Source organism: Paramisgurnus dabryanus, chromosome 18 (assembly GCF_030506205.2).
Source record: "Paramisgurnus dabryanus chromosome 18, PD_genome_1.1, whole genome shotgun sequence".
Lineage (NCBI taxonomy): Eukaryota > Metazoa > Chordata > Actinopteri > Cypriniformes > Cobitidae > Paramisgurnus > Paramisgurnus dabryanus.
The window spans coordinates 6,001,201-6,026,673 of NC_133354.1; the positions used below are offsets into that span (position 1 = coordinate 6,001,201).

General features: G+C 36.8%; 3 protein-coding genes and 2 non-coding genes across 9 annotated transcripts in view; 2 read left to right on the forward strand and 3 right to left on the reverse strand.

The window, feature by feature from the left end:
- The window catches only part of hwa (huluwa), a 4,497-nt gene extending 3,633 nt beyond the window's left edge, over positions 1-864 (forward strand). The window contains exon 3 of the mRNA XM_065243723.2: positions 160-864. Within this exon, the coding sequence (XP_065099795.1) occupies positions 160-326 (167 nt within the window). The 3' untranslated portion in view covers positions 327-864. The remainder of the gene's footprint in view (positions 1-159) is intronic.
- A 145-nt stretch (positions 865-1,009) lies between these two features.
- rpl37 (ribosomal protein L37) lies at positions 1,010-3,560 on the reverse strand. Its single transcript, XM_065243724.1, has 4 exons — positions 3,440-3,560; positions 2,800-2,935; positions 1,612-1,696; positions 1,010-1,110 (listed from the first exon to the last, which is right to left on the reverse strand). The coding sequence occupies exons 1-4, from the start codon at positions 3,440-3,442 to the stop codon at positions 1,041-1,043; spliced, it is 294 nt and encodes a 97-aa protein (XP_065099796.1). The 5' UTR covers positions 3,443-3,560; the 3' UTR covers positions 1,010-1,040.
- LOC135721854 (small nucleolar RNA SNORD72) lies at positions 1,267-1,344 on the reverse strand. The gene has a single exon (XR_010521609.1). It is a non-coding gene; the product is annotated as a small nucleolar RNA SNORD72 (small nucleolar RNA).
- Positions 2,629-2,707, reverse strand: LOC135721855 (small nucleolar RNA SNORD72). Its single transcript, XR_010521610.1, has one exon. It is a non-coding gene; the product is annotated as a small nucleolar RNA SNORD72 (small nucleolar RNA).
- Positions 3,561-6,115: 2,555 nt separating the features above from the next.
- On the forward strand, positions 6,116-24,000 carry st8sia5 (ST8 alpha-N-acetyl-neuraminide alpha-2,8-sialyltransferase 5). 5 transcript variants are annotated; one of them, XM_065243722.2, is made up of 9 exons: positions 6,116-6,586; positions 9,964-10,071; positions 12,796-12,894; positions 16,200-16,292; positions 17,690-17,776; positions 19,903-20,047; positions 20,856-20,968; positions 21,157-21,249; positions 22,262-24,000. In XM_065243722.2, exons 1-9 carry the CDS (start codon positions 6,456-6,458, stop codon positions 22,722-22,724), a joined length of 1,332 nt encoding a protein of 443 aa, XP_065099794.1. In that variant the 5' UTR covers positions 6,116-6,455; the 3' UTR covers positions 22,725-24,000. The 5 variants fall into 5 exon arrangements, with proteins under 5 accessions (XP_065099794.1, XP_065099792.1, XP_065099793.1 ...); XM_065243718.2 differs by lacking the exon at positions 12,796-12,894 and adding an exon at positions 16,743-16,826 and having other exon boundaries at positions 6,120-6,586; XM_065243720.2 differs by lacking the exons at positions 9,964-10,071; positions 12,796-12,894 and adding an exon at positions 16,743-16,826 and having other exon boundaries at positions 6,119-6,586.
- Positions 24,001-25,473: the final 1,473 nt, after the last annotated feature.

Sequence of the window (25,473 nt, forward strand, 5' to 3'; positions counted from 1 at the left end):
ATTATATCCAGTTTTGTACTGAATTTAGCATTTGGATATACAAAAATTCTGGTAGTTTTACCAAAAAAGGATTTTGTTGCTCCAAACCATTATGAAAAGATTTGTGGAAGTCAATTTGGTTTGTTTTTCTATAAAATTGTTTTCTTATTGTTCACACAGGAGTGTCTTTGCGTATCCTTTCTATGGACAGCGATGGTTTTCCGGGCTCGGCCTGGGCATCCGCTTTGGAATGGGATTACTATGACCCGAGTTACGTCACTCAGAACCACGTTCCCAAACACAGGCACCATGCACCTCCCATCACCAGCAAACAGTACTGGGTCTAGAGTCTGTGCTCCATGGATGGGAGATCTTAAACATGACTCAATTCAGTCATTTTAATGCTAGACTGTCGGTTAAGCCAAGTCTAGGTTTATTTGATCTTGGGTTATGCACTGGAAAAAAAATATTCACTTGCCGTTTTAACTGCAACACATCAAAATCACAAACAAATGATTTGTTCACAGCTTATTTCTAAAACTGCCATTTTGCTTGCACAAATGTTTACACACAAACACTTCAATGTTATTCTCACTTTTAATCACTTTGGCAGTATTGTTTTGAGCACTTTTAAATGCTTTACATTTTGTGTTTGTTCTTTTTACATGTTTTGTCACAAATGTTTGTTATTAATGTCTTTACTAAAGGATGTTTAAGTCACCATTTCACCACCTACACAGTATTTATAAAATGTATTTAGATTGTGTCTGAATTGAATAAAAACTTTTTTAAATAACAGCCTTGTTTTATTGACAGCCAATTTGCACATTCATCGTGGAATACAGCTTGTTTTTAGGAAAACAAGTGATCCAGAATACCATTATCAAACCTGGCCATATCAGGTATAATGAAAGCTCTACCTGTTAAACTGGTATACACTGATATTAAACTAACTGTTTTTATAACAGAATATTAACATTGCAAAGTGTGCCTATATGATGATAATAAAGAAAAGACATTCAGACAGGCATTTCAACCATCACTTTTATTGGAAACACAGTTTACGAGGAACTGGACGCAGCCACTGCTGCCCGGCGGGGCTTGGGCACGGTTCCCTCACGGAATCCATTTCTAAAACAAACACAAAATTACAGTCATTCAAACGCAAAAACTGCCCATATTATCCACAGCAATGAAACAAGCATGATCGTGTTATAAAATGTAAACAAACACGGAAGAGCTGCACTGGATTACTGAAACATATAACATTCATCAGTGTACAGCTCCAGCTTACCTCAGTAAAAAATTCATATCACTGGACAGTCATTTGTTCAGACATTTATTTTTGGACATCATTGGTAAGCCAGTGCTAAAGCTAATCTGCCTTAACTACAATCACATTCTTTGTAAATCTAATTTCAGAATATTGCATGACAAAATCCTCTCTATTCTGCTACGTTCTCCTGTGCATCAGCGTTAAAAAAAATGTACAAAGACAAATGTGTAACGCATAGCATACGAATGGAAAAAGTAACTTTAGTAAATTACCTAAATGAGATTCAAACTACTTTAAGACAAAACCTTTCGATGTTGAAAAAACAACAATCTGCTAAGTTTAGCTTCTGAGCTCACCTGAACCTGCGGAACACAACCTTCATGTGTCTCATGCGACCGGTTCCTGTGGTGCTGCGTCTCTTGGCCTTTGCGCTCCAGTTGTCTACAAATCAAGACAGAATAATCAGACTTGTGTACAACAATCAGACATCCCACCAGCAGTCTGTGCATGGGTGATTATATTATTGCAGGTACATTTGGTGTCCAAAGTCATTTATAAGCTTTGGTACACGTCGTCATGGATCACAAAATGTTACAGGCCAGAACAAAATAATTTGATTTAAGGGTGTTTAATATAGCTGAAAATCCTGATTTCCTGTTGTCCAAATTAGTCAGTGTCAATTCTGTTACAGTCACACACTGTTACCAAGGTGGAGTAACGGTGTTGACTGCATGTAACAGAACTGACAGTCAGTCAAACAGAGAGAAACACACTCTGGATGAGTCCAAAATCGCCTACTTCGGGTATTTAATGATATATACTATATTGGTGGTGAAAAGCAGTAGACGAGTAGTACGTCCAATTCATAGTATTCCAAAAACAGAAGGCAAAAAGTACCCGGATGACCCACTACTACTTGCAAGATCCCGAAGTGTTCATTCGATGGTCCCGTGAGCCACAAGGAGAGGAGTTATCCAGCGAAGAAGATGGAGGGGCGTTGTTTTATTTAAAATGTCCAAAAGCGGTAATGCAGCTCTATTCAAATGCAACATGGCGGATAGAGCACATCTGAATTCATTCATGCTTCATCTAATTCAGTACCTACTGTCACAGCATGTGATTTCGGACACAGGCGCGCTCTCTCTCCCCCTCACATACATGACTGTCAACACAGTAACTCTACCTTGGTAACAGTTGACCGTAGCAGAAAACAGGAAATCATGGTTTTTAGTTATCGCTTTACAAAAAAAATGGATATTGTTATGGCCTGTAACATCTGATAAATAAATAAATAACCATTTGCAAAAAGCAGAAATGAAGACTTGGGACACCAAACGTACCTGCAATAAATATTATGACCGGTTTAAAACTCAGGCTTACCTCAGTTTACAAGTAATTATCACTGGACAGTCATTTGTTCAGACATTTATTTTTGGACATCATAGGTAAGCGTAAGAATTACTTATATGAACCAAATACATGGAAACAGACACTTTTAAACTCCATATCCCATGCAAACTATCGGCGTGGACAGGAATACTCACACTTTCTCTTGCGCTTGGCAGGGTATCCGCACTTTCCGCAGGTGGACTTCTGCAGGTGATAAGCTTTAGATCCGCAGCGACGGCACAGAGTGTGCGTCTTGTTACGACGCTTACCGAAAGACGACGTACCCTTCGTCTGGAAAACAACAAACAAATAACATTAGCGTTGGTTATGGTGTTCGTTCATTCATTCAGCAGCTGCCTCTTAAACCTTAGCATACTTTGTGTTTATAAAACAATGCTTGAATGCTTGATGGACACTCGCTAGGTTTTCAGACTCGAAGCATGTTTCCGTACAGATATCATGACACGATAGTCACAACAAATGTATGCCAATATGTAACACTAGCCTTAAAATAACACAGAATCCCAAAATAAATAAGACTTAAAAACTACGTCTTTTAACTTGAACCTTTACCCAGACTTAAGTTCTCTGTAAAACTAGCTTGTTTCATACTGAAGGCTAAGCGACATGCTAACGGATAAAATTATAAACTCTATTTATCGCCAAATCACAAACATTATGGATAGTATTGGGCCGTGAATACAAATGCTTGTGTTTTTGTTAACGTTTATGTGAGAATACAACAATAATAAGCAGATGTTAGAAGATTTTGGGCGAGACGTTGTCAAGACTCACCATCTTTCCTCAGAGCTGATTCGAAAGAGGCCGGAAGAGACGCTGGTGTACCATTAAAACAGTTCCGGCGCTTTTACGGTGCAACCATGAAATATCTCCCCCGCGTTCCTTACACTGCGGATTTCTCTCGTCACAAGAAGATCTTAAATATGTGAATAATTTTTTTAACTTAATATATTATGCCAATATCTGACTTAACTAAAATAAGGACCATCCTTGCAAATATTATGTTCGTAGAAAATGAAAATGCCTGTACTGTAAGATCAACTGAACCTCAGGGGGACCCTGAGATGGTGCCAGGGGGTCCCGTATTAATGACATTTTATAAAATAAATTAATGTATCATACATTTTGTTTAATTAAAATATCAGAAAAATAAGGCAAACCAACAGCACTACATTGAATAATTTATTATGTTTTGTTTAATTCAAATTTTGAGCTTTACGTCAAAAATGTTCTTTGGGGGGCCACGAAGGGATACAAGGGGGGCTGCACACTGATAAAGTTTGAGAACCACTGAACTAAATAATCTAGTTAGATGTAATTTAGTTGCACTTGTTTAACCTACAAGTTAAACAATTTAAAATCTATGAAACTATTGGGCTCTATCTTACACCCGGCGCAATGCAGCGCAATGCGCGACGCAAGTGTCTTTCGCTAGTTTCCACCCTAATTTTCACGTTTAGCGCCGCGTTGTTTAAATAGCAAATGCATTTGCGCCCCCTTTTGCGCCCATGGGCGTTCTGGTCTGAAAATGAGGTGTGTTCAGGCGCATTGTTGGCGCGTTGCTATTTTGAGGCAACTAAAATAGACTACGCCATTGACCAACAAAAACCTGGTCTAAAGTCTAAAGTCAATGGCGCAATGTGTTTTATGTTATTTAAAGAGCGCATTAGTAAAATGCGCCTATACACGGAAGGACAACGCGGGTTTGCTTATCACAAGGTACATGAATGCGCAGCAGCACAAAAATGCTTTTAAATATGAAAGATTAAAGGATTGAATGTAAAAGATTATTATTGAGTCTCTTGGACATAAATGAGGACTAATTATGAGACGTTAGAAGGCGCAAAGAGCTGCTTCACCTGGTAAGTAAATAAATGCTTTGCTTTGAACAAATGCGTCTGTTTTTAAATGTTTTTTTTAATGCTACCTCACGGATTTATTGTATATGATGACTCTGTACCTGCGGATATGGTGAGATGAGAAACATTTTTAAGTAATGCTTAAAAAAACTCTTTGCTAAAAAAAACGCTGTCCAAAGTGCTGAAACGTGAGGAGAGCCGTTTGTAAATTCTTTATCTCCTGTTTGTTACAAATAAAGTATTTTTAGAGTACAAACCTTATCTTACATACTTGTAAATTATTTTTTGATGATATTGGATAGCCATACATTTAAAGCAATTACAAGCCTGCTTTTTACTTCCATGACTAAAAGAAAACAGGTTTTAAAGGTTTTAATAAAAAAATAAAAATTTCAATACAAGTGAAAAACAACACAATTATTTAACATTAATCTTAAACTGGGAATCTTCTTCCTCCGCTTAGTTTTTCAGTTTACAAAGTCCGTCATCTAAATAGGGATTAGACATAACGCCAGCGCAACTGGCTTTTAAAGGGGATGAGAGCTGTGACTCTCATTGGTTTATTGCACGTTACGCCCAAAATACTCCCATTACAATAGGACCTACCCTTTTCGACCATGCGCTCGGCGCAAAAACCATTTTTCCCGTCGTTAAATTAGCAAAAGTGGATTCGGACACGCCCATTTAGACGTTGCGCTGTGCGCTTTAGACAATGCGCTTAGATCGTTAAAATAGGGCCCATTGATTTTTTTAGTATTTACAGAAAATGAAAATTATTTTTATTGCCATACCCATTCGGCAAAAAAATATATTTTGAAATGTAATTTAAATATATTAAAAAATATACAAAAAGGGCCAAAAATATATGTGCTGAAATATATATTGAAATATGTTTACAAAAAATTATGTTTTACCAATATAATTTTTAGCCATTTATATATATATATTTTGAAAAATGTTTTATATTTATGTTACAAACCTGTAAACATAACAGTTCTGCTTAACTGCAAAAAATAAAATATATTTATAATTTATACATTTTATAAAACATTTTATATTTTGGCCAGGATTTTTATTTTATTTTTTTTGCCTTGGGTTGTAAAATTATAAATGTATTAGTTGCCCCTGAAACACATTTTGAAGGTTAAAACTAAATGTTCTAATTAAAAAATTAAAAAATACTTTCTAAATGTATTTAGCATATATTTTACAACAACATCTTTTTTTAATTAATAGTTTCAATCGAACTTTTAGGAAACCATCTGTATTTTGTATAATAAACACATCAGAAATCAATATTAACACATTAAAGTAAAACCAAACTGTGCTTGAGCTGTATTGATTTGTTGTTTTTAATGGTCTTTTAACAGCAATAACTAGCAAGCATAAATTATACAGCCGCAAAAACGTCTAGACTCGTAGAAAAACGACTTTCTATGATCTGACACAATCACTTCAAGTACCAAGACGTCCCTATGTAATCCCAGTGTTTAACAGTAATCCCGTTTATCATCTATCTTGCATCACAAGGTTTGATGTCAGCATGGCTCTGCAGTTCAGTCCCATTGGTGCTGATGAGAGGGAGTGGAGCGCGTCACCGATTTCGCGCACTCACTCCACAGCCAAGATCGACGCGCATTTCTGAAGGAGTGTCTCGTCTTTGCATGTTATTCATTGGGCTAAGAGATAAAATTCACATCCAAATTCAAGATTTACAGTAATGGACAGTTATAATATCGCTTTAATTGATGCGTGCATGGACAGATCGGTCAAATGCAATATTAAAGCGAAACCCGGCTGCTATGGAGACTGAGCGCGCATCCGTGTTTCTGCTGCCGGACCGAGCGATGCTCTTCACCTTTCAGACGGTAAACAAGCACGGGTGTGCCTAAATGTGTCTTTCTTAAGGCCAAAACGAAATTTAATGAAGGATGGGGTACGCGGACCCGACGTCTAGTAGAGATTTGTTGGGGAACAGATCCCTTTGTTTTATTTTCATATGTGCTTTTGGACTGGTCACCTTATTGCAGCAAATCCTCTATGGCAAGAATTACATTAAAAGGTAAGATCACTGATTATAGCACTGATGCATGCTTCAAAAATCATATTACTAAACAATAAATGTGAAGGTATTATGCACAATTTGTACTATTATGATATGAAATTGAATAGGCTACCTGTATAACAAATGCAGTTTAGGAGCCATTGTTCTTGAGCACTTGAGTCATGTTACACCCACATACGATGATTTTTGCTTGAAAATCTTTTTTAACTTGATATCCATCGAATCATGCCATACACAGTCTCTTGACTGACTGTCTATGCAGCGAGATGCTTTAGTCCTGGTTTTCTTCAATTTTTCTTTCTCTCCTCTCGCTTTGCTTTTCTCTATCTTTCTGAACAGCACATACATCTTGCCTAAAACCTGTGTGACAGCAAAATTTAAATCCCTTATTGCAAAACATGCCTTTACAGTGACGTCTTATGTTAAAGAAAAGATTGGGATGTCATTTAGCTCGAGCCCACAGCCTCGAGCCCACAGCCTTTCATAAGACCCTTCAAGCCTTTTTGATGCCACTTAGAAATGACATCATACTACGAACAAGCCCGGAAAGGTGAATCATTGAGTTTTTTTGGGATGGGAGGTATGCAGTGTGATGTGGCCCAGTGTTGCGAGGGTGGTTGAGTGTGTGCGTGTGTGTTTTGTCTGTGTAAAATGGCGTCTCTCGTAAGAGGCGCCCCAGTGCATTATGGTTCCTGCGTCCCAGCAGATGCCCATATGCTGAATTTAGCTTTTCCACACTCCCACCTGAACCCCCACCCTTCCTCTGCGTCCACCTTTACACGCAGAAGGATTCATGACATCAGAGGCTGATGGCCACAGATTGCATGAATGCTGTCCTGTATCTCACTATTTATTCTGTTGATGTAAAGAGAATAAGGTTTGGATTGTAATGTAACATGCTAATGGACTTACATTGAAATGAGAATAAATTGAGATGTTTGCTGATATATCTGATATCTATATCGGAGTGAAACAGGTTCAATGAGTAGAAATGTTAGTCAGGAATGGATTAGATGATGCTATGTACTCTTTGGTTAGAAAGGAGATGAAAACAAAGCACAAGGATAGAAATATTTTTAGATGTGTCGTTTCAGCAAATGATTACATTTTCATGACAGATTAAAAAAGTCAAAAATGTGCACTGCTCAAAAAAAAAGACCAGCGATATGCATTAAGAATGTATACAAGCTCAATTTCATCTTTATTATTTTGTGCATGTGTCTGATTTATTATGCTGATTCAAATGCTCTGGAAACATTTGTTTTTAATGCATCACATAACAGTATGCCCAATTCCTCTTCTGCCAGGCTAAATTATGACTTTGAATAATTAAAAACACTTTAAAGTTGAACTGGCTCTCTTTCATTTGAATCATTCATAAAGCTGTCGTGCAGTGCAGAGGATAAAAAGAAAGCTGTCAGGATGCTGTAACTGCAAATAAATATCACGCTTATTGAAACAGCACTGAATTGGCCTGATTGGAGATGTTCATTTTATGGTTAATTTAGGGTTCCAGTTAGACTGGTGCTTGATTTAGGATCAGCCTCTGCTCTCTTGCACCAGGCCTTAAATTTCCTCATCGGTCTGGAGATATTGATTCGCTAAGTGGCTGCTCCATGCAGAAAAAGTATTGACATATAGCTACATCTTCAGCGGTGACCTCTTAATTATCTGCCTGGTTGCAGAAGAGCATCTGATCTTCATGCTCTCTCTCTCTGTATCTCTCTCTCTTTCTCTGTGCATTAGCAGCTGAGTTTGCATTTATTGTAGTGGTTAGTTTGTACAGGAAGTTAAGAAAGCTGATGTCTACTGCACATGACCTTCGATGATGAGAGAAGATGTAGGAAATGGCCTTGTGGGTACTAAAGTGAATTTAGATGGATTGCAGATTTCAATGTGAATTCAAAATGAACCCTTTACGTTCTTAATACACAATGGTCTTATTGTGCATGCTCAATTAGTGTAAATTACTTAAAGGTGCAGTGTGTAACTTTTAGAAGGATCTAAAGACAGAAATGCAATATAATATACATAACTGGTGTATAAAGACCTTATGAACTGTTACGTGTTTATTACCTTAGGATGAGCCATTTTTATCTACATACACTGCGGGTCCCCTTACATGGAAGTCGCCATTTTGTGCCGCCATGTTTCTACAGTAGCCCTAAACGGACAAACTGCTGTACAGAGCGTATTTTATCACTACTGTACAACAACATGTTTGTCCTTTGGCGGCTACTGTAGCTTCTATATGCGTTTCGGTGAATGGTGGACTGAGCCGTTGGTTGCAATTCACAATCTCACTGCTAGATGCCGCTAAAATCTACACACTGCACCTCTTGCTCTTTTCGACCTTTTTAATAATTCAGTGAGTGGTTGTGTTTCAGGAAAACTCACGTTGAGTTCATACACTTTTAGTACAAGTCACTTTGAAAAAACATTCACATATAAGTGCATACTTTTTTGAATATTTAGTACCATAATGTCTTACATCCCAAACACTTGTTAATAATCTGGATTATTGCATGTGTTCTAATCCAGTCTTTGTTTTAAATTATTTCTGTTTTAATCTGTAAATTTTTTCAGTTTTATTCCATTATTTTCCTGTTTAATCCATAAAGCATTCAAAATGAGCACTTGCAAGTTTAATATCCAAAATAAATCCATGTGCCGAACATTTGCAACATCTGTCCTCAGTTTAAAATATTATTCATATAATCCACTCAGTCACACTTTATAAACTGCTTTCATTGCATGACATCAGATCAGATTACTCTTTATCTTGTCATTTTTTGTGACCTTTGTAACTGAGGACTTATGCTGCGTTCCAGGCAACCTGTAACCCGTAACTCACGACTTCAAAACCACGACTCACGACTTTGAACTGGGAGTACATCGATCTAGTACGAGTTCACGGGTGGGAAGTCACGGGTTTGACTGCCGTTCCAGTGCACTTTCACCGGTAGAAGGTTGTAAAAACACGAGTTACAGGCTGCCTGGAATGCATTTGTGGTTTTGAAGTCGTAACTCACGGGTTTAAAAACCTGCCTGGAACGCGCCATTAGTTTCGATACCCCTGCACCTGTTTTTATAAGAGCATTTGCCTGTTGCATTGTTATTTTATTATCTAATGCAGTGACATTCAGACATATTTAAATGAGATTGTGCCAATGTGGACAGTAGCTCATGCAGTATTTCAGTGGTTGTCGTGTCATTTCTCTATTCTGAAACTATGACCTCTGACATCAAGCACATGTCAAGTTTTGATGGTTTCATCACATACAGCCAGTAACAATACAAATGTGTGTGTTTGACATTTGCTGGCATGAACGAGTTAATGAAACTTTAAACGACCTGCCTCATTTTCTCACTAGTGGGCAACAATTTACCCGCCTCAAAGGAGAGGAGGTGGGCAACTGGAGCGGTCTCATTAGTTACCCTGATGATGGAGGAATGAAGCCGGCCAGAAATGGAAGGAAAAGGTACAAAACCGCACAGAAACCTCTCAACCACACCCAACACTCAGAAAGAGAGAGAATGAGAATGTCACATAGTGAATGATAACTCAATCGCTTGCATGTTTGGACTGGATATTCATTCAATCTCATCAGCCAATCAGACAGCAGAAATGACCAGCTGTGGCAACCCACTTACTAACATCAGAGCCAATCAGCAGCAGGAGAAATACAACAACAGCAACCGTTCACTTTTTCAGTGGTTTGGGTTTCCCATCCGTATTTCCTATAGGCATTCAAACAAATGACCAAAGGTTTGTTGTGTTGAGCTTCAGCAGTCCAGTCCAGTAGTTGTTGACCATTGCTTCAGATTAATTTGTTGAGCACAATGCATTATGGGATAGTGTATTTTGTGCCAAGTGTACTTTGTATACTGGACATTTATACAAATGCAATAGGTCGTTTGGGCATCTATGCATGCAAATTAGTATCCCATGTCTGCAAAAATGATAAATCGCAACTGATCATTTGCAGGATAAAAGTTTTTGTTTACATCATATATGTGTAGAATAATTATGTAAATATAAATAAATACTGCACTGTAAAAAATACTTTTTAAAAATACTGTAAAAAAACTTAAAATGTTTTGTTGAATCAACTTATAAAATATAGTTGAGAAAAGTCAACTTAATTTTATAAGTTATAACAACTCATCTCTAGTCAAGATAAATAATAGTAAGTTGAAATGACTTGTAAATCTAGGTTGATTCAACAAAATATTTTAAGGCAGCAAAGTATTTTTTACAATGTGAGCCCCTAATGTGACATTGGAGTAAAAAAATCTAAAGTTTAGTTTCACGTGCTCACGTGAAAGTTTCATGTGCACACGTGAGAGTTTCACGTGCGCACGCAAAACTAAACGCGACAGTTTCACATGCACCCGCAAAACTAAACGCGACAGTTTCACGTGCGCAAGCGAAACTAAACTTTATTTAATTTTTGCTCCATGTCCCCTTAGGGCCTCCGTAAATACACTCACATGCATGTATCATTTTAAAATGATATACACATATACTATTCATTTTTTTATATATATTTAAGAAATAATTCTATGTAAATATTTTTTAAATATATATTTACATCTGTGTGTATATATATATATATATATATATATATATATATATATATATATATATATATATATATATATATATATATATATATATATACATAATTAATATATACAGTATACACAAATATATAATGTAAACAAACTTTTATTCTGTAAACGATTAGTCGCGATAAATCGTTTTGCACACCTAATCCCATGCATATTAATATATACTATATTGAGATTTTTTTAAAGTTGCCATCTGTAACTTTTTTGGGTAGAAATAAACAAAAATCTGTTATTTGTGTTCAAAACTGATTCACAATGGTAAGCTTAAAATAATGATATATACTTTGAGATTTTGCGGGAATTCATAAAGTAACTTCATAAGTAAGTTCATAAAGTAATGTTCAATTTTATTTATTTTATTTGTTTTAAACAGAGATGGCGACAGAGAGGCAAAAGTTACGGATTGCAACTTTATGTTTAACAATAGTATCCTATAGCGAACATAGCTTCTGTACTTCACAAAATAGCATGAATAATTTGGGAAAAAACTACACATCCCATGAAGCATTGTGCATGATGTAATTGATTCAACAACAGCGTATAAACCAATTGAAAAAAAATCATCATTTATAAAGGCTAAGGCCAGATTTACTAAAAAGGGTAAATTAACGTAAAGCTCTACGTTTTCTACGCATACGCGAACATACACACCCAGTCGAACACACAGCATTGCAAAGCATCGTTCATTTGACTCATACACATGCGCTGAAGTTTAACGCATGCACATTGTGATAAATTGCAGTACCTCTCGTGGCCTACATACTAAATACTCTTGTAGGCTACTTCTGATCATGAAAGTGCATAATGCGCACTGTACGCGGACCATTGCGCACACCTAAGAAATGGACGTTACTTTGGTTCCTAAAAGCGCAATTTCAAAAAAGTGCCGATGGGAGTAGAAATATTTGCAAGTGCAGGCGCAATCTACAAAGGGCAACGCAAATTAGCGTATGGGTTTAAGACGTCCTTTTTAGGTGTTTTGAAAAAAAAAATGCAATTGCGCAACACTCCTGATTGACAACTAGGAGGACCAATAGTCTTGATGATCCACCCGGAAAAAGAAAATTCTCCGCAATACCTTTAAATAATGCCGCAAATACCTTAGTAAATACTGTTGCATGATTCAATTCAATACTCTCATTCCCAAAAGGGAAACTCCTAGAAATGCACATGCAGTAAGGTTAGTCGCAAAAACAACTACATCCATGCCTTTCTAGCGCTAATTTTTCACTGCGTGTTTTTAGTAAATCCTGACCGTATTTAAAAGAGTCATTTGCAGAAGCTGTTAGTAAATCTGGCCCTAGGATACTTATACATATTTGCTATAAAGTCTTTAGATATGTTCACAGTGCTTTGACAATTCTCATTTCTCAGATTATGGTAGTGTAGGTCTTCAAAGGAGGTTTGTTATTAAAACTTAAATAACTTGCATGTTTAAGTATCGCTCCCAATGGAAAGGAATGGGATTTATACTTACGAAACCTCTCTGTTGTCGTTTTCAGTATTGGACATCAGCTGAAGGGTCAAACTTTTAAACTTTAAAGCTAACCCACTTGTATGCATCTTGACAGATGTGTCCGTCAGAATTTTCAACACTCAGAAGCTCAGAGCTCCGTAGTTATCACGCCCTGCCTAGCTGACATTGAGAAGAAAAAAAAAGAGCAGAGAAGGTAGGCCACACTGATGGCATTTACAGTGCACTTCCTTACCAACCTTACAGTACGTCTCCTTGAGGACGTCTCCTTCTTCTTTTCCATCTGGTCTGAGAGGGTCCGATTGCTTATGCTCTCAATGCACTTCTGGTCCGTTCGTGCATGTTGTCTGCAACCCTCCATCTGCTCTCGAACTCTGACCTTTGACCCCATCTCTCCCCGCTCCCTCACCTCGCCCCCTCCTGGGATCCTGTGGATGTCATGGCTCCTTGTTACTGTTTCTATGTATCCCATCATGCATCTCTTAAAGCCCTCCCCACACCTCACCTGTGTGTGTCACGAACATAACACACCTGTGTGTGTGTGTGTGTGTGTGTGTGTGTGTGTGTGTGTGTGTGTGTGTGTGTGTGTGTGTGCACGTGAACAGTGTATGTAGTGGATTGTGTGAATGTCTGTCATGTGATCTCAAAGCACCTGATTCCCGCTTGCACATCGCTGCCTTTGTCTTTAAAAAAAGAAAACAAGACGATTTTTTTGTCTTTTGGGTTTGTTTCTTTTACGAAAGGGTTGTGATATGTCATCAAAGATGTTTGTGGTCGGTCTGATCACACATACAAGAGCGTTCGTAATTACCCAGTGTGCACCTCTACCGTACAGTCACGTCACAATGTCACTCCAGCCAGAGATGTATGGAATCGCTAATGTGTTTTGCTTTTTCTCTTATGTCTCAGCCTTTCATGTTTAAGTTTGTTTCTTTCGCTCTTGTTGTCATTGCTGTTCATTTGAAACATTTCTTTTCATTATACTACAACACAGCCTGATAAAATAAAGCCTGTAGAAATAATGACAGATTGAATCAAATTAAAGGTTTGTTTAAGAAACAAGTTAACTGCATACCTAGCTCCCCAGTGTTTGGATCAGAGTTTAATGCCGTACCCTTTACAAATCCATGTGATCTTCCCAGTAATAATAGTATTTTATGTTGCTAATGTAAGATTGAACATCTAAAACACATTTGAAAAACATTTTGATTACAAACCTGATGGGATGCAGTGATATTATTGTGAATGAAAGTAAATTAAAGAAGAAAATAGAAAACTTTCCATAGAAAGTTTATCATAGACTTTAAAGGACGTTTTAATATCAAACTTCAAATCTCCCATCAGAGTGGTGACCAGATTTTGCGTTTTAAAGACTTCTAATAGCCACCAAACACAAAATTTGGGCTGTGAAAATTTAATACATTTCTAACCAAAGCCCAAAAATGAATGAATGAACACCTTGTCATCACTGTTGACTTTGCTTACATGATGGAATATCATATCTCACAAGTTATATTTGCAAAAACGACATGACCAAATTCAAATTTATTTTGGCTAAAAGTGGGTTACTCATAGCCGTACAATACCCAGCAAGCAATAACTGCACTGTAAAAAAATTATGCAGCATGAAGTTAGAAAATTACTATTTTAAGTTTTGGCTTTAAAGTTGACATAACTTATAAAATCAAGTTGAAATTGTTTAACTTAATTTTTTTATTTAAACGGGACACCATGATAATCTGACTTTTTCCGAATGGTCCCCAGCAGTGATGCGCGGGTTGATCCGAAATGAGCGGGTGCCTGCGGTCACCCGCGGTTACGAGTCATCCAAAAATATTTGTAATGATATTCGGGTCGCGGTCTGTCGGGTCGTTTGAAATAAAGATGCCAATTAACTATTTTAAACAATTACTACTTTTAAAAAATGCAGGCAAGGGAGTGGGTGGGGTACAATATTTATTTTTTGCGGTCTGAGTCGGTCGACCCGCGCATCACTGGTCCCTAGTTCTTCTATCAATCTACAAAATGTGAAAGAGATCAACCCAGTAACTACGTTTTGGTAAACCATTCTCTGCAATCATATGAAAAATAGGTAATTGAAATTTGGCTCCCCTTGTGATGTCAGAAGGGGATAATACTGCCCTTTAATCTGCACTGTCCAACCACGGCACTGCCATTTAGTGCAAATATCAACTCATTTGCATTTAAAGGGACACACCCAAAAATGGCACAGTTTTTCTAACACCTACAAAGTGTCAATTTTATCCTTTTATAATAAATTATCTAGATAATATTTTGAGCAAAAATTTCACATATGTACTCTGGGGACACCAAAGATTTATTTTACATCTTAAAAAAGTCTTGTGAAATGTCCCCTGTAAAGTAACATAAAAATATATGTTGATTTGACAAAAATGCTGCATATTTTTTACAGCGTGACACGTGAAATTACAGCTAACTAGACCCAATATAGTCTGGCTGTGAATAACTTTGAATTTGATAACATGGCATTTTTTCCAAAATAACTTGGACATGTACTATATTCCATCATGTAAGCAAAGTCAGCAGGTGTTCAAGGTGTTTGCTTTCATTTCTTTAACATTTTCCAAGCGTATCGTCTGTTCTTAGTCAGTGATTAGACTTTCAATGACACTATACCTTGTTTTAGCTAAATTGCTTGCTGCTTATCGGGTCTATAGACGGTAAAATGATGGCTATTGCTTGCTGGGGAGTGATATGATAAGCTGCTGAACCTTTTTTTTCTGATATCATTTTCAATATCAGAACGTGATCTGCAGTAGCAGGCCAACCACCATTATAGTCCATTTAAACTCCATTAAATTAGAAAGGTGAAGCATTGAGGATGTTTATTCATTGCTCAAAGAAACAACAGAGCCATATTGAAGAAATAACTCCTTTACTGATCATCATCTAAATGCATACTGTTTATTTATTTATTTCACATGCCTACATTTCAATGTTTTATAACATATTTTTGTATTTTTGTTTCACAACCAAGGTGAGGTCACATCTATCTGTTTGAACCCTTATGTCTCTGTTGAAACTTTAATTTTTGTCTTTTCCCCCAGAAAAGCAGATGATACATCTAGCTAAGAAAGAGAGATCTTCTAGAATCTAGATGAATGCAAATAAAATATATAATAATTTGAACTAATCTTAAAAGAGATTTAGCATTGCAAAAGAGTGTTTGCAGTTTAGAGTCAGAGTCTTTTAAAAACGGAGATGTTCTATGTGATGATCTAAGTACATGAATAATATGGTTTGCATTATATAGTTTAACTAAGTTTCAGTTCCATTAGAAAAACCATTTTCATTACTTAAAGGGATTTTACAATGTAAAAATTCAAGCAGGACAAATCTGGATCTTCAGTTCAATCTAATGATGTTCTTTCAGTTTTTTGGTGTAGTGTTCAGGTTGTAGAGATAATATATTTGTGACTTTCTCTTTTCTGCTGTTTTCCTCCTGTTTCCCGTTGTCAGGTATCTGGAACATTCCCAGGGTTCTTTGGAATACAATTCCACGGCATGCAAGAGTCTACGACAGGAAATCACAGATGTAAAAGTACTGACCATGTGAGTCTGTCTTTCACATGTTTGACTGTGTCTGTGTGTACGTGCGAATTGAGTGTTCCAGCGGGACTCAGATTTCCTGATGAAAGTCTCCTCTCGAAGGACAAACCCTGTAAAAACCTCTATTTATAGAAATATCTTATCTGTACAAGAACACCATCTCTTTTGCTCTCCTTAAATCATTGATGCTTGCTTAAGAAAGCACTACTGCTTACACTGTGCTTAACTTAGGGAACAGACACGTAAGCCCTACAGTAAAAATGGGCATGAGAGATATCTTAAAGGTCCCCTGTTGTGACCCAGCTTACACGATGTAAAATAAACCTGTATGTGAAGCTTTAGCTCAAATACCCCAAAGATCATTAATTATAGCATGTTAACATTATAGGTGTGAGCAAAAATTTGTCGTTTTTGTGTGTGTCCCTTTAAATGCAAATGAGCTGTTGCTCGCAGTTCACTTTCCAGAGGAGGGCGGAGTTTCAAGAACTCGTGCTGCAGCAAACAGTCGCAACAAAGCAGAAGAATCTCACGCAACAAGTCAGTAGCGGTGTTCAGCCTTACATGTTTGAACCAGTTTAAAAAAGTCAATCATCTGACTGTACTGTGCATATTAAATGCGTGTTGAAAAATAAGCATTGCGGCATAAAAAATAAAGACATAGAGCTCAGGTCTCAAGCTTCCTTCACGTGCTACATGGTTAAAGCGATAGTTCACCCAAAAATAAAATTAATTGCTGTTTATTTATTGGTGACATTTTTTCTTCAGTAGAACAATAAAGAAGATATTTTGCAGAAACCCCAGTGCTCTGTGATTCATATAATGCAAGTCAACGCTTTCCGTCACTTTGAGAGCTCAAAAAGCAGATATATCCAATACAAAAGTAATCCCATGTCTCCTGGTGACATTTTTACTTATCGATCATTTTTTGCAAGAAATTAAACGTTATTTACAACGTTATTAGATTATTTAAACATGAGTGCTATCTTCTTCTTCTTGGGGCGTTTGGTGCCTCTCACTGCCACCTGTAGAGCGGGAGGCTAAAGCGCACTTCCTGGTTTTGAATTATGCCAATTCTTTAAAAAGCAGTGAGTGGATTTTTTCTATTATAGGCTGAACGTTTGCGTACACTGTGGACACATATTAATGTTTTTAACACATTATAACAGTGAATTTTCGCAAAAGGACCCATTTAAATCATATGGATTGTTGAGCAGAGTTGTGCTGTTCATTTTTGAATGAGCAAACTTATGGAGTTTCTTCAAAGAAGTGACCTGAGACTTTTTTTAGGGGCTATATCAATACACTTTTAAACCACCCAGAACACCTTAGCAACCCCCTGACAACCACCCAAAACCACCTTACATCATGGATGTGTGTTTATCTGTGTGTTTTTCATTCAGGGTGAAGACATCTGAATTGTTTGAGAGATGGAGGAACCTTCAGGTGTGTAAATGGGAGCAGAACAAGGAAGAGGTCGATCATTTCAAGTAAGTACACAATCAAACAGAAACACACACTTTTGCCAGACCCGGCGCCAGACAGAAATTCACAGACGGGCATTTCATTTTTTCAGGGGGGGCACAAATGAGAGCAACCTCACTGCAATACATAAGATCATAAAATTATGAATTAAATGGACAAAAAAGCGAGAAAGAACTAACATACCTCTCCATAAATGCAATACAACGGAGAAGTCGTAAAGATTGGACCTATCTTACTGAAGCAATCTAAACGCAAATAAAACACGTCACAGGGCTCGACATCAACGCTTGTCCGCTTAATATCAGAGACAAGTGGATTTTTTAAAAGGCCAAGTGAAAGAGAATTTGACTTGCTCGACCGAACAAGTTGCCTAGTCTGATTAAAAACGCCAATAACAATCACCAAAACAGGATAATGATTCTGCATCCTTTAATCAATGGCGATCGAAAGTGCATAATGTAATAACGCAAAGTTAAACAAATAAGCACAGCAAACACAAAGTGAGTTAACAAAGTGTGTTAGACGTACTGCGGTAAAAAAGTGGATTTTTTAATAACATAATACAGTTAAGCAGCATCACATCACGGTTGAAAATGTGACAGATTTAATGACAGTTCACTAAACAAGTAATTAATATTAAGCCACTTACATTTTAGACGCAATGTTAACTGTTTTTGTTGTTTCAGCAGCGAAAATAGTTGAAAGATAAGAGCAGAACCATAACGTGTCAGTCTTACTGCAGGCAGCACTTAATTGTGTCTTAACGTAAAGCGGTGGCGCGCTTAACATTTCCGTGCTCACTATTAACAAACCAATCAAATACGTTTAAAATATATATTTTTTTAAATCAGACCAAACACATTTTTATTTTCATTCAGGAGTTATATAGGTACAAAACAATAACTTTTAATTAATAACAGTGGCCTATTGATAAAAACATGGAGCTGGTGAACTGGTGAAGGGAGACCGCAGGCTCGTCCAGGGCGGGCACTGGTGACTCACAGGGCGGGCCCGGCCCCCTAAAGCCAGCCCATGGCGCCGGGACTGACTTTTGCTTTATACATTTTTTTCTCTTAGTGGTGGTTTCTCAGACAGAGCTTAAACCTAGTCCCAGACTAAAATGCATGTTTAAGCTGTTTTAACTACAAAATAGCTTGCACTTGCATATCTTAACTCTATCCCGGTCAGCGTTATTAAAAAAAAGTTGCCAGCGCCAGCATTTTTTATGAATTTCACATGCCTTTCAGAAAATATTATTCTTTAAATATATAAACATACAATATATCAAAGAAAAAAACATTTTTGTGAAGGACTTTTAATAGACATCAGAATTAGAGCAATCCTCAAAACAAACTGAGTTTTTACTGTTTGCCCTAATGAGTTGCTTCCGGGTTTTATAAGTTGGGTAAGAGCGCCACCTCGTGGATAATAGCAGAAATACGGATTGCCAGAAAAACTCATTGGCAGGGAAGCGTTTTCTCTTAATTAAAAAAGTTAAAATTAACTCGTCAATAGTGAGGAAAGAGTTAAAACATATATTTTGTCTCAAGATGCACAGCAGTAATGTTTTTTTTTTAGTAAAGATATTTTTGAAAAACTCCTTAAATGTCCTATTTAATTAAGGCCTATACTGTAAAAAATTGCTGTAGTTATGTAGCTGTTTCCCAGTAACTTACTGTAGATTTAAATTGATGTTATTTACTGGCAACAGATTGTTCAAAGTGAAATGATCTTTAAACATTAACAAGTCTTTGTCTTTACAGAATAAAACTATAAAAAACGGCCTCATGCAAAGCATTCTGGGAACCAGAAATCCTCATCAACCCTTTTCTGTTTTTTCCCTCAGATTTTGGTTCCCAGAATGCTTTGCATGATGCTGTTATTTTATAGTTTTATTCTGTAAAGATAAAGATTTGTTAATGTTTAATGTTCATTTAACTTTGAACAAACTGTTGCCAGTAAATTTTAATCTACAGTAAGTTACTAGGAAACAGCTGCCAGTAATACTGTAATTTCTACAGACTTTTATTTTCTGGTTTTATCCTTTGTTTTTAAAGAAGTACTGATGTCATACCTGCCTGTATCCAATATGATTTCTTAAAGTAATGATATCATCTTGTTTGTCCAATAGGATGTCTCTGTCACGATGCTGCAATGCCCCCTCCTTCCTGTTTACCACAAAGAGAAATACTCCCTCTGGCACAAAGCTACGATATGAGGTTGATACAAGTGGAATCTTGCACATCAGCCCCGAGATTTTTAAAATGTTCCCTAATGTGAGTGAGAGCTTTTTAAAATCAGCTTTAAACCACTTATAAGTTCAATGTCTAGTGGAAGATTAGTCATAATACCCTACAGGAATGTGTACATGATGTCTATTTAATTATGCATAATTGTATCATAATTTACAATAAATCTTTACGGTTTGTAAAGGACCTCTGTATATTGCCGGATATTAAAATGAAATATTATACAATGCACTCTTTAAAATTAAGTGTCCTGAACAGGTCTTTGTCAGGGTGCATGGCTCTATAAAGAACCTTTAACATCTACAGAACCTTATTGTAGCACAAAAGGTCCTTTATAGTGAAAACAGGTTCACTTTGGGGAACCAAAAATGGCATCGCTGCAAAGAAACCCTCATAGCACCTTTGCTTTTAGGAGTAAGAATAACAAATAACCAAATCTTATTGAAATGTAACATCCATTAATTCTTGAGAATTTAATCAAAATTATACTAAAAGTCTTTTGTGCATATTCCTGTCGAACTTTTAATTTAGGGATTAATGAAAAACCTGCAGGTGGATTGATATCTGCATCCGATGAGTCACGCACACTATCACACAATAGTTATCGGTGTAATCTCATCTTCATTTAAGGACCCTGCCTAGCATTACACATCAAGCATCCTTAAGTAGCTGCATCATGGCAAGCGTTGCCTAGCAACCTGTGCAGTGATCACACCCTAGAACCCCAATGCATCCGTTGCCTATAGCAACCGTCTCATAGCAATCATCCGTATCTCTAATCACATTTAAGTCTTTTCTGTCCGGTTTCTGAACGTATTCTCTGCTCTGAACGCAGGATATGCCCTACTCCAAATCACAGTTCAAGAAATGTGCTGTTATTGGAAACGGAGGCATCATTAAAAACAGCAAGTGTGGACGAGAGATAGACGCGGCTGACTTTGTCTTACGGTAAACTGCCAGTCTTTCTGTACATAACTACACAACTCTTCTTCCTGTAGCTCAGTTTGTGTGAGCACAAATTTCATGGGTTTGATACGCATGTATAATGCACCATAACTCACTTTGGATAAAAGTGTCTGCCAAATGCATTACTGCATAAATCTAACTGATCTAATCTTTCTCCTGTCATCTTTCAGATGTAATATTCCACCCATCTCAGATATGTACAGTGAAGATGTGGGATCGAAGACTGATCTTGTTACCATAAACCCCAGCATTATAACTGAGAGGTACAAACTTTTATTTAGCCTTATAATTTTGATCTAAATACTAAATAGACTTTACTGGACCATTTATTTTTTTACACATTTATTTGACAATAGATTTGTGCTCTTATGCACACTAGAGGGTGCACAAATACCTGTAGGAACCGGTTCAAATGTTATTTTAGTCTTAAATGTAAAGAAATATCTACATGGTTGAGAGTGTAGACTTACCCCACACTCTTACATTTTAGAAGAATTTTCAGATGTCAAATAAATCTTCGGTAACACTTTATTTCGATAGTCCACTATAATAAGATCCCCTTCTGACATCACAAGGGGAGCCACATTTTAATGACCTGTTTTTCACATCCTTGCAGAGACTGGTTTACCAAAACTAAGTTACTGTACTGCAAAATGTGCATTTATGTGCATAAAACAAGCAAAAAAATCTGCCAATGGGGTAGATTTTTTTGCTTGTTTTATGCACAAAATCACTTAAAGGTGCAGTGTGTAATTTTTAGAAGGATCTCTTGACAGAAATGCAAAATAATATACAAAACTATATTATCAGTGGTGTATAAAGACCTTTTTATAATGATCCGTTATGTTTTTATTACCTTAGAATGAGATGTTTTTATCTACATACACGAGGGTCCCCTTACATGGAAGTCGCCATTTTCGTGCCGCCATTTTTCTACAGAAGCCCTTAACAGACAAACTTTTTTACTAAGTTTTCTCCGACGATGACATGTTTTTCCGGTGGCGACTTTCGTAGCTTCTCTATGCGTTTCAAAAGCAAGGGGTTAGCAGTGGAATGAGCCGTTGGTTGCAATTTGCAACCTCACCACTAGATGCTGCTAAAATTTACACACTGCACCTTTAAATTTGATGTTTTTGGTCTATTTTGAAAAAAAGATCTGGGGCACCATTCACTTCCAAAGTGTTTTATCCTACTGTGAAAGTCAGTGGTGCTTGGTTAAGATATGTTTGCAATGTAATTTTAAGTCATTCAAATATGACATCATTCTTTGTCCAGGTTTCAAAAGCTGGAGAAATGGAGAAAGCCATTTTATGATGTTCTCCAGAATTACCAGAACTCTTCTGCGGTTTTGCCCGCGTTTTACAACACAAGAAACACGGACGTGTCTTTCCGTGTCAAATACATGCTGGATGACTTCGAGTCCACCCGTGGCGTGTTCTTCTTCCACCCACAGTATCTCTTAAACGTGCAGCGTTTCTGGGCTGTGCAGGGCGTGCGGGCCAAACGCCTCAGCAGCGGTCTGATGCTCGTTACCGCGGCGATGGAGTTATGCGAAGAGGTGCATCTCTACGGCTTCTGGGCGTTTCCCATGAACCCCTCTGGCATCTTCATAACGCACCATTACTATGACAATGTCAAGCCCCGGCCCGGGTTCCACGCCATGCCCTACGAGATCTTCAACTTCATGCACATGCACGCTCGCGGAATTGTGCACGTGCACACTAGCCCTTGTAGGTGAAAACGTTTGATGTGTGATCTGATTGGTCTGTTTTGTAAACCTCCTGCTGTTTAGTGCCGCTATGCATCGCTGAGTTAAAGGCAAGACGTTTTACTACGTGTTTTTACGATATTGTGTCAGACAGACACCGGTACTCTAATGTTTGCTGTTTGGTGATTTTCTGTAGCGGTGTTGTATTCGTGTCATCAGCTTGAACATGAGGTTGACCATTTCAGTCGTCCAGTTAAAACATTTATGTATAAAGGTAAATGCTCGTACGTGTGTATTACACAGGTTCTGAAAGAATGTAAGATTATTTCAAAAGAAAGTTCAACTTGATCACATCAAACACAATTGTATATGTTGAGGAATGGTTGGTCTCTGTTTTACTCTCTCTCTCTCTCTCCTTCTCACACATACAATCTCAGATTTTTAACAAGTTTCCTTTATATACAGTTCATGTTTTCAGGTTGTTTGTATATGAAATAACTGTGATAACTGTGTGATCTTATCACTTTACAAAGACTTTACATTGACTTTGCTATTCTCACCGTTGGTTATGTCTTAACTGCACTGAACTGGCACAGGATTATTGATTTATTTTATGTTTATGCTTTAAAATTTATCCATGTCAGTTTATTTATTTATATTGAGCTTGACATTTCTTTAAAGCTAAATGGGCAATGTTTTGGCAATACAAAAAAAGTTATTTGTCAAGCCAATCGGTTTCTGAGCTTTTATGACCACCAAAGCATGGTATTTTGTATTTTAAATATAGTTTTAGTGTCACAGACACACAAAATGCTACCCGTCTCTCTCTCTCTCTCTCTCTCTCTCTCTCTCACACACACACACACACACACACACACACACACAGATATCCAGTTCTGGTGTCAGGTGTTGAACCAGTGTTAAATAATTGATGGGTTTCAGAGGTTAATCAGTGTTAATCAGATGAACATAGTTTGATTTCTCTGGAGTTCCCCTTCTTCACACTTACACACACAGAGAAACATAAAGGCTGTTTATTATCCATATTCAATCATAAATGCTGATTGATAAAGTCATGCTTTATGGATAAATATGTATTTCTAAGACTTACTGATCTACATTTTCATATAATTCTCTTATACAATCAGGATCTAAATAACAGAATAAAAAAGTTTGGGATCTTACAGTCATTATATTGTTTAAGTGCTTCTTATCATTACCAAACTCTTTGGACAGAATTGTAATAATGTCCAATAAGTTAAAATGAAAATAATCCTTTTTTATTTTTACCTTTGTAAATTTCGACCAAAAGCTGACTGCATCTGTTTTCTGATATAAATATTGCTCTATGATGCTATATGATGATATGATGCTTCGTTGACTCGTGCCCATAGCTGACTGTCTTTATAATAAATATGTAAATAAATTCATTTGGAATTACTGATGGGAGGCTTTCTCATTTAGCGTTTTAATTAACTATATTGTTACAATTTTATCATGTTTATGGGTAATCTTCACATAAGAAGATCTAGTCTAATATAATGTATAATGTAAATTGTCAAAAAATGTACATATGCAGACAATGCAATGCATTTCTTTTTTTAAAGGTGCCAAAGAATGCATTGTAATAATCTGTTAACTCTTTCCCCGCTAGCGTTTTTAAAAAGAATTGCCAGCCAGCGCCAGCATTTTTCATGATTTTCACAAAAGTTTAATGCCTTTCAGAAATTATTTTTCTTTAAATATACAAACAAACAATATATCAAATGAAAGAACAGACCCTCTGCTTTCAAACAAAAACCTGTTTCATCCTACCTTCATGAGTTCTCTTTTATCACCTCTCAAATATGGGTAGATTTCTTTAAAATTGCCGGAAATTTTAGTCATTGGCTTGGAGCATTTTCTCTTAATTGATGAGTTATCTCGTCTTTGGCGGGAAAAGATTTAAATTGTTCTTTGATATTTACATAGAAGGTATGTAACTTTATTAAGTGATTAAATGATCCAGAAATGTTTTTACATATCCATTTACAACCCTAGGATTTGTTCTTTGAATAAAATGGTCTAATTTAAAAGGCTAGATAGATTTGTTACGGCGGAGTCTCTAACGTCATCACCTGGCGGCCATCTTACCACAGGCAGCTCGCTCACTTGTAGCATTGGGTTTTAATGGTGCAGGTACTTTTAAATGATTGTAACTTGCTCAATTTTCCACCAATTTTCAAATGGTTCGATTTCTTACAAACGTTATTAACAGGACTATAATTCTGGATGCTTTAACATGTTTCATGAAGTTTTTTTTGTATAATATGCATAGGTGTCATAGGTACATCTTTGATGTTTACAACAAGTTACGGTCACTTAAAAGTACCTGCACCATTAAAACTCAATGCTACGAGTGAGCGATCGCCCTGTGGTAAGATGGCCGCCAAATGTGGATATTCCACTCAACTGGCCAGCAGTGAGACATCTAGCCCTTTATTATACATATCTATGGAACTAATAGCCTAAATTTTAGCATATAGCATTAATTAGCATATAGCGCTTCCTCAGCAGTAACACCTTTTTTTAACATTGTAATAACATTGTAATTAATTTAATGTTTAATTTAATGTTGGTGGCGTATATATCGACTGTAACACACAGTTGGTGTATTGTTTAGATTAGTCTGTTCTTCAGCGGCCTTTTGCATGCACGAGGTTTACATAAAAAGAACAAATGCGTTTGAGGTTCACGATATTTCATTACCATGTAGGCTACAGAGCTCTTATTATTCATC